General features: G+C 32.9%; 1 protein-coding gene across 1 annotated transcript; it reads left to right on the top strand.

The window, feature by feature from the left end:
• The first annotated feature begins 243 nt into the window (after positions 1-243).
• On the top strand, positions 244-7,606 carry LOC125272206 (T-cell surface glycoprotein CD5). The gene is made up of 7 exons (XM_048196891.1): positions 244-1,408; positions 1,994-2,045; positions 4,138-4,536; positions 4,722-4,841; positions 5,810-5,860; positions 5,938-6,000; positions 7,139-7,606. The coding sequence occupies exons 2-7, from the start codon at positions 1,994-1,996 to the stop codon at positions 7,219-7,221; spliced, it is 768 nt and encodes a 255-aa protein (XP_048052848.1). The 5' UTR covers positions 244-1,408; the 3' UTR covers positions 7,222-7,606.
• The last annotated feature ends 1,292 nt before the right edge of the window (positions 7,607-8,898 follow it).

The following is an 8,898-nucleotide window of genomic DNA, read 5'->3' as shown; positions in this document are numbered from 1 at the left end:
TAAAAGTATAAAAATTAGTTTTTTTTTTTTTTTAAAGAAATTAATACTTTCATTCCGTGAAGATGAATTAAAATGATCTAAAATGAAGATAAAGACATTTATAACGTTACTGAATATTTATATTTAAAATGAATGTTGCTTTTAGAATCCTGAAAATATATAATAATATAATAATGAGAAATGTTTCTTGAGCATCAAATCATATTAGAATGATTTCTGAAGGATCATGTGACACTGAAGAGTTATGATGCTGAAAATTCAGCTTTGACATCACAGGAATAAATTAAAATTAGAAAGCAGAATTAGAAAACAAAATTAAATTAAATTAAATTAGAAATAAAATGAAATTAGAAAGCAGAAAATTTTCTGAATATTATAGTTTTGACTGCATTTTGATCAAATAAATGCAGCCTTGATGAATATAAGAGGCTTTACCTTAAACCTTACGAACCCTAAACTTATTAACAGAGTTTTTTTTTTTTTTGAGGATCACACAAAGCCAATGTTTTTACAAGAAGAGAAATGGGAGCTCATTGACTCACTGTTTAAATTCCGTTCATATTGAATCATAGACGAGAGTTTCAAGAGGGTGTTGGGGGATTTTTTTTGCACAGGTACAAAAACCAGTCTTTACGGGTGTCTCTCCGACTGTACGATATGGTAAACCAACCCCGGCGACACCTGAGAAAGATCGAGAGAGTGAGGGAGGGAGAGAGGCGGTTGGGAAAGATTGTGAATGAAAAGAAGATATGAGTAACAGTGAAATGAAAGGATAGATGTGGATATCGGTGGTTTTTATAGCTTTAATGATTTGCCACGGCACTCGCAGTTGATTCCTACAAGCACGATTAATCATCTGCGTAACTTGCATGAACATTTTCAGTGTGCCGTACACCACAAGAGACTCAGTTCCTGTATGCAAGAAGAAAAATTTTCAGTTTTGAATATGCAGATTTTTGCTGCTTTGTTTACTCCACCAATCATCTGTAATTTTTTTGATGAAAAGATATTTTTTTTGCTTTTTTAAAAATATTTAAATATTTAATATTTAAATATTATAAATTTAATATTTGTATATATATTTAAAATTTGTTTTACAATTATTTTTTTAAACATTTAATATCAAATTAGACAATATCTTATTACCTTTTCTCCTCCCACTTCCCCACACTCGCAATTTTTTTGTTCAAGCTTTTCTTCATTTTTTTGATTGCTGCTCTCTTTGAAGTGAGGAAGCAGTGCAATGTGCAATCAAACAACATTTGAGAATAAAAGACACGCTCTATATGGAGAGAGAGAGGATGGGGGCGGGGAATGAAGATTGTAGCTCCACACCTCTGCTTATTTCCTTTCACTTAATTTTTCTTGTCACTTGCTGCACACATTGTTCTTGTCAGTCACAGGCAAGGTAAGATCTGATAATATGTTGTTAAAAAGCTGGTTAGAAGTCGTGGTGTTTCATAGATGTCTGATGCTCTTTGAGGAAGAAACCCTTCAAAAGACTGTTGAAGCGAAGTGAAGACAGTTGTCAATTAAAAACGAGTCGTACTGTAATATATCTAAAATAACGTAAACCTTAATTTAAAAGGGAGTCTGGTTTTTATCAATAAATTACTATTACTCTGTGTCATTGTAATGAATATGTTCTTGTTTATTGTGGCTAAAGTCATGGTGCGATTTGAAATCTTTGCCGTACTGATAAAAAACTCAGGCTAAACATCGTTGTCAAACATTATAGCAAGTAACAAAGTCATTGTTGCTTATTATTTTGCTTTATCTGAACTGGACCCCTGAAAAGGATGTGGAAAACAAAATGAAACATTATAATTGGCCTGAGGCCCAATTAAATCTAACAAAAAGCACCGGTTTCTTGTGTACCAAAGGCCATTCATTTGACCTCTGGGCCTGTTATCAGTTTGAGTGCATAGAGTTACTTTGTTTAGTCAAATGAAGTTAAATGAAGCACTAAATGTTTGGCACAACCTTCTGCCAGATGGAAAACTCTCTGCTGATGACTCTTACGGCGCTCCTGCTCCTTGGTGTTCGTAAGTAAATTGTTTATTCTTTAAATATATTTCATTGTTGTGCTCTTGTATGATGCATGCACAGACACAAGTTACATATATGATCTGCTCTGAAGAAAATATCTGTAGTCAGTTGTAGATGCTGATGTACACTTAGATTTTCATCTGTGTTTTAACGGATCAAGGAACAACACTTAGTATTACAATGTCATGAAAATATTCAGATGCTTCCAGTCACAACATTGTGCATTATATAGAAGAAAGTTTAAAATGCAAAATGTGTTGATAAATGAAAAGCAATAATGAATGCCAACAAATATAAGTAAAATCACAACTTCAGGGCCTGCAAGAATGTGTTACAAAATTAGTGCAAGCGCCAATAGTGTCCTGATAAAATATGTCATTTTTTGTAGTGATTTTTATTATTCTTTCAAATTCTTACTCTTAACTCCATATTTTCTGGAAACTATTGTCAACATGAATATTTTAACATTGTCGCAAGCTGTCTATTTAATATGGTGATTTAACTTTCTAATAGGGTGACTTAAGTATATTGGTCAACCTCGCAAAAACTCTTCTTACATATTTCTTTATTATTCATGTAAGATGTTTTTTTTTTTTTCCGCATACTGCATACTTCAATCTTTTTTCCTTACATAAGAGAGTAGACTTTACTGTTTGTCATTTGCACGTCCGGTGATAGTATTTTATCAGATGTTATCTCATTTTGTAAAGACGTCTTTTTTCTTTTTTTTTTTTTTTTTTAAAGTTGGCTTTGCAATGTAAAAATGGTAAGAATCTATGAAATATTACTTTGCCTACTGTTAAAGAGGTAATTCACGCCAAATGACATTTTTCAGCCCACTGTCTGCTAAATAAATCATATATTTTTTAGAATGCAATAGTAAACATTATTTGAGGAAAATAAGACCACATAAACAAAATTGTCGGAAAAACAATTCAAAGGAACGTGTTGTGTTTAAGTATAAAATGTTTTAAACCATTTTACATATTTAACCCCAGCACTAATGAATGAGCTTTTAATTATATATATATGAAATTTGTCATATTTGTGTGTGTGTGTGTATATATATATATATATATATATATATATATATATGTGTGTGTATATATATATATATATATATATATATATATATATATATATATATGTGTGTGTGTATATATGTATATGTATATATATATATATATATATATATATATATATATATATATATATGTAAGTTGTCGAAATATGTTGTTGTGAATAAACATAGACAGAAAAAAAAAATAATAAAATATATATATATACATATATACATTTTATGCTTTAGTACAAATACGTAAATACGTGCATATATATATATATATATATATATATATATATATATAATATGCACGTATTTTTACGTTTTAGTACAAATACATGAATATGTGCATATATGGTGATTTTTGGTAATCCAAATTGTAGATCTGTTACTTGATTCTGAATAGCCATCTATGTTTGCAAGGTGCAATCGGGATCAAGCAATCATGCAATCAAATGCAAAGTGTGTGAATGCCTTCAAGCTCTGTGCAAAAATTGCAAGAGCGTAATGAGTGCAGTTTGTGCAAATGATCAATCTATCCGCTCTCTGACCTGCAGCAACAAGTCGTTTTTATGCTTGAACAATGCAGTGCATGTCATGCAACAATTTACATACAACATGCCAAATAAAGGTTTGGAGTTCTTAAAATGTAATATGTTTGTGAAATGTTACTGAGAGTGATACATTGGAGAATACTGGTAGCACTTATATTAAAAATATAATATCACAACTGAAGCGATGTCTTGCAATGTGAAAAAATAAGAGCACAGAGCAGCATAACAACTGCAATCAAAAAAATGTAAATGCATATGCAAGTATATTTTCTAAAAATGTAATGTATAAATTCTCTGCAGTGGTATTTTAATGAACTAAGATTTCTTTCATTTGCATTTAATACTTAAAATGTTTAAAATTATTGTAATTGTATTTACACATTTTACACATTTTATGTGGAGCAAAGTAAGTCTGGTATTCCATCATTGTCATGAAAGTAATTTAAGTCTTTGTGTGTTTTCCCTATGCAGGAGAAGGAACATTTCAAACCACAAGCATGAACACCTCAAACTCAACCTCTTCAAACTCACATGTCTTTGAAACTAAAAACCCCACTGTCCCACAGACCCCATGTCCGAAAACCATCCATTATATCCCTCAGCCTGTTGTAGCTCGTCTTAAGGTAATTCCCTCGAAGAAAGGGAATCCGTGTGAGGGTCAGGTGTATGTGTATTCCCTTGATCAGCGACAGCGCAAAGGCCAATTGTGCCTTAGCAATAATCGACTCAGCTGGAGTGAACTGTGTAAAGACATGAGATGTGGAGAATTTAAGGGCTTTATTCTCACAAATGAAGCTAAAGGTTTTATCCTCACAAGCAATATGACGTTACAGGAATCTGATTGCCAAGGCCTAAAAATCACTTGCGAAGGTATGTGTGTGTGTATGTTCATATTCCGAGAAGGTTTTACTTTATACATTATATAATTCTTTATGTTGGAATGTTTCTCTTGATGCTTTTTTCAGGTTTCATAGACCAAATAATTCTTAACCCTATTTTATATGCTGTGCATTTTGAATAACACATCCTTTTCTTTCCTTCCCATATTTTCTCAGATAATCTAGGAAGTGAGTTGGCTGCTTATAAAGCAGTAACTGGCATATTAATTTTTTTGATGTTGGGAGTCATTCTGCTTCAGTTCAGTCGACCGACATACAAAGCCATCCGCAAAAGATGTGAGTCTGTGAAGCCAACGAGCGTGTCTTTAATCTCACATTACCTATATAAAATGTAAATGTTTATATATGCAGGCACCTGGCACCATTCAAAAGTTCTCTTTGTCTGCTTAGAGATGTTTCATACAATCCAAAAATTTAAGGTTACACTGAAAATCTGGGTAACACGTTACAGTAAATTCCATTAGGAAAACGCCCAGTGTTACTTTAACACTAAACTAACATTGAAAATACTAAATACTAAAGCATTTATTTATCTTAGTTAATGTTAATTTTATCATTTACTAATACATTATTAAAATCAAATGTTGTGTCTTTTTAATATTATTTAATGGTCCTGAGCTGACATGAACTAACATTAACAAAAATAAATAAATACTATAATGTATTTCTTGTTGTTAGTTTATGTTAGTTAATGCATTTACTTATGTTAACTAATGGGACCTTACTGCAAAGTGTTCCCAAAAACAGGCAAAGAAAAAACATTTTAAAGGAGTAAACATTATGATGGAAAATGAAGAAATATTTCATATTCTACACTATTTATAGGTCACTAATCAAATCTAAACAAATTAGCGAGAGTGATCATGTGAGCTCTTTGTACAGACAGTCAGATGTTGTTCTTCCATTAAAGCACAAGAAGTTTTTTGTAGAATTCATGCATGTGAAATTTATGCCACTCAAGATGACTCATGTTGATTTTCATCTTAATCTTTCACTCAAATTGTTTTGCTTATAGAATAGAATTTGTAACATTTTCACTAGTGCTTTCAAGCATTTGAATTCCACTTTATGTAATGCAAAACTAACATCTAAAATCGCTATTCTAATGGCGCTATACTTTTAAAAAATACTGTTTCACACCAAAATTTTCCATTTCCCATTCCATTCGTTTTGCCACTGAATCTTTCTAAATCCAAAGTGAAATGCTCTGTCTAATCTGACTATTTTTACCTGGTTTGATGCAGTTTCACAAAAGCGGCAGAATCGCTGGATCGGCCCGACGCAGAGTCAGAGTGGTGAGTCATCTCACACATTAACACATTCATGACTGGGTTGTGAGAAAACATTCAGCATTTGATCTTTCTTCTTTAAGTGTCCTATCACAGAGGTCAAGGTGCCCCAAACAACAACACACTCAAGAGACAGTCCTTTCCTGGTGAGTCTCTCTCTCTCTCTCTCTATTTTACCATTGTGGACTCTTTCTATTAATCTCTCGCTCGCATTCATGCTCATTTACTTTGAACTCAATTACATAATGATGGATTGAGAATTATTGGGATTTTCATTGAGTATCATTGGGATTTTGGAACTGCTTTCATTCAAAACACGTGTGCGCTTTTTTGGTTGTGAGATCTATTGGAATTAAACTATTAACTAAAAATAACTTGAAAGCATCTAAATCATCGTCTATCATCAAATTTGACTTTGACTTTCTCGACATCAATTAAAATCATATAATGTCATATTTTTGACGTAATCTATAGATCTTTAGTTCAGTGTGGGAAAAAAAATCTATTACAGTTTTATTCAACAGCTTACACACAAAATCCACAATTTCTGAAACCTGACACTCAAACACCAGAAAGACACAACAAACCTTCAAAACCATACACTAATTCTCGCCCTTCAACTCAATTTTCAATTTCATAAAACACTTTTTTGCAAAACACAGCAATTCTCTATGTAACACACAATAAAATCTAACAGGAAATATCGCGATTTCCTTTTTTAAACACAACTGTCCATCTACACATGGTTGATGTATTTCTTTTCTTTTGTTCTGCGTAATACTGTATTCACAACCGCAACTGCTTACATTAAAAAATAAATAGTTCGGTTTCAATCTTGCTTTCGTGTTTACCGTGAATTTTTCAACATCTCTCTGCCAATTACTTTCAATCTTTTACAGAAATGTACATAGGAGCTCATGAAAGAAGAGCTTTAGGTTTTGAATAACTGTGACTATGATATATCCAAAATTAGAATATTATGGCAAAAGTGTTTACAACGTAAGACAAATGTTTGCTTTTGAAATGTGTTTGTGATATTTTAATGCTTATTTAATGCTAAATGTCAAATGCTAAAAATAAAGAAGACACCATATAAAATGAATAGAAAGTAAAACAGCTCATACAATGTTTAGTTGAATATTTGGTCCAACCTCCTGAGGTTGATGATTACTGACTATTTGGTGAAAAAAAAAAAAAAAAACACAATTCTTAAGAGTTTCAGACCCTGTTCATGAAAAGTGCCATACACACACTGGTGACAATTCTTTTATCCTGTATTGTCAGGTTTGGAGAGGCTGACGGTAAACACGAGCAGAGAGCCCTCGTCCAACAGAAACAGTGACTATGACTCATACGGCTACAACTGAAGGCCTGTGCTGACAAAAGACCTAAGCGTGTGTTTACTGACCCTGAGCAGACCTCTCTCGTCAGTCTCATCTAGAATCAGCAGTCTTGCGTTGTGAGGATTTGGTTGGTTTGAGCTGTTGTTTGCCAAGTCGAGCAAGGTGTAAATATGTTTGAGAAGTTCAGCTGAGAAATCCATCTAGGATAGAATTTAAAAAATAAATAAATTAGTCTCAATGTAACCACCAAAGCTCTTATTTTGTATTGCATAGCAGACTTCATTTTATTATTTTTTTTATTATCTGATTTTGCTGTATATGCTTGTTAATATTGTTAAATAGTCAAATAGAAACAAAATGAGATTTTGCTCATGTCCTGAAAGACACTGGCTTTTTTTGTTTATTTATACAAGTGATTGATTTTTAAGTTGGAAAATGAATAATTTTAAATAAACTAAAAATACAATCATTTGAATCTTTCGTGTCTTGTGTCTTGAGTGCAGAATCAGAATCAAATTTGATGGATATAAGCTGAACACTACATGATAGATATACTATCATGGTTTTGTTTGAGCTTTGATGAGAAATTTCTTCTTCTGGCATGGAAGTGATGTAAAGGTTGGAAGAGGGAATGTGGTGTTAATGCACAATTTTGCAGCAATGTGGTTTCCTGTCGTAATTCTATTGACTTCCTGTTTGTGTTATTTCTGTCGCTCACGCTCTAAATATACTGTAGACTCTGCTCATTCTTTTTAGTTTCTTTGTCTTTTTCTTTCTTTCTTTCTTTTTTCCCATTTCCTTCTTTTTTTATATTTTCTGCTCTCTAGCTCTCTCTCTCTCTCTGACCCAGTTTTTTTTTTTTTTTTTTTAATACTGCACTCATAGAGGGTTTATTATCACAACAGCTTAAAATCTTATGCCTCGCCTGACTGATGGTAGCTAAGTAAAACTCTCTTTCTAAGTGCACCAGTGAGAGAGAAAGTTAAAAAGCTTGCATGGGTTTTGCCTAAATCTTTACACATCTCTCAGTGTGTGTTTGCATGCACAGCATTTCAAGATGTTTGTTTCTGTTCTGTTCATTATTATTTGTTTATATGTGACTACGTCTTTGCAGCTGCTTTAGTCTCTCTTCATTTTGAGAACAAATACACAGCCGAGGGAACGCAACAGCAGGTTTGGTGGGAGAGAGAGTGTGTTGTGGGTGGATAAGTGTCGTCTCCTCCTCATCCTCAGGTCAGAGTGAAGGATTAAATCTGTAGTTTAAATGAGGTTTCGGCAGAGAACAATGACAGATGACAACAGATTACATGCACAGATTAACAGAGAGACCACACTGGGTAAAATATCTAGCGCATCAATTCGTCATTTCTCCTTCTCTCAACACTGACATCAAACTTGCTTGTTACCTGCATTCAGTCTATTTTCCCATAAATATTTTACATTATACTACGGGGGCTGGCTGCTGAATGCTCGAATCTTGGTTGACCAGCGTTCAAAGGTGTTTAATTATTTTCAGGGAAACGCACGTATAAAGTAGTTCGGCAGGTCTTGACCGCTCCATATCACTTCGCCAAGTGATTTCAATTATTTCAAAAGTGCCTAACAGCCTACAACCGCGAAAGAAACAAAACCCACAACAATACTGACCAAGCAAATAAGTATAATAAACAATAAGATAATTTTTTTCCCCCCCACAAAATA

This window comes from Megalobrama amblycephala, linkage group LG7 (assembly GCF_018812025.1).
Source record: "Megalobrama amblycephala isolate DHTTF-2021 linkage group LG7, ASM1881202v1, whole genome shotgun sequence".
Taxonomy (NCBI): domain Eukaryota; kingdom Metazoa; phylum Chordata; class Actinopteri; order Cypriniformes; family Xenocyprididae; genus Megalobrama; species Megalobrama amblycephala.
Note: the sequence above shows the minus strand (reverse complement) of the source record. Positions and strands in the feature narration are given on the sequence as shown.

Coding starts and splice junctions, on each gene's coding strand:
- LOC125272206 (XM_048196891.1), top strand. CDS start 1,994: ATGGAAAACTCTCTGCTGATGACTCTTACGGCGCTCCTGCTCCTTGGT. Junction 4,537..4,721: donor CCTAAAAATCACTTGCGAAG/GTATGTGTGTGT, acceptor ATATTTTCTCAG/ATAATCTAGGAAGTGAGTTG. Junction 5,861..5,937: donor CCCGACGCAGAGTCAGAGTG/GTGAGTCATCTC, acceptor TTCTTCTTTAAG/TGTCCTATCACAGAGGTCAA.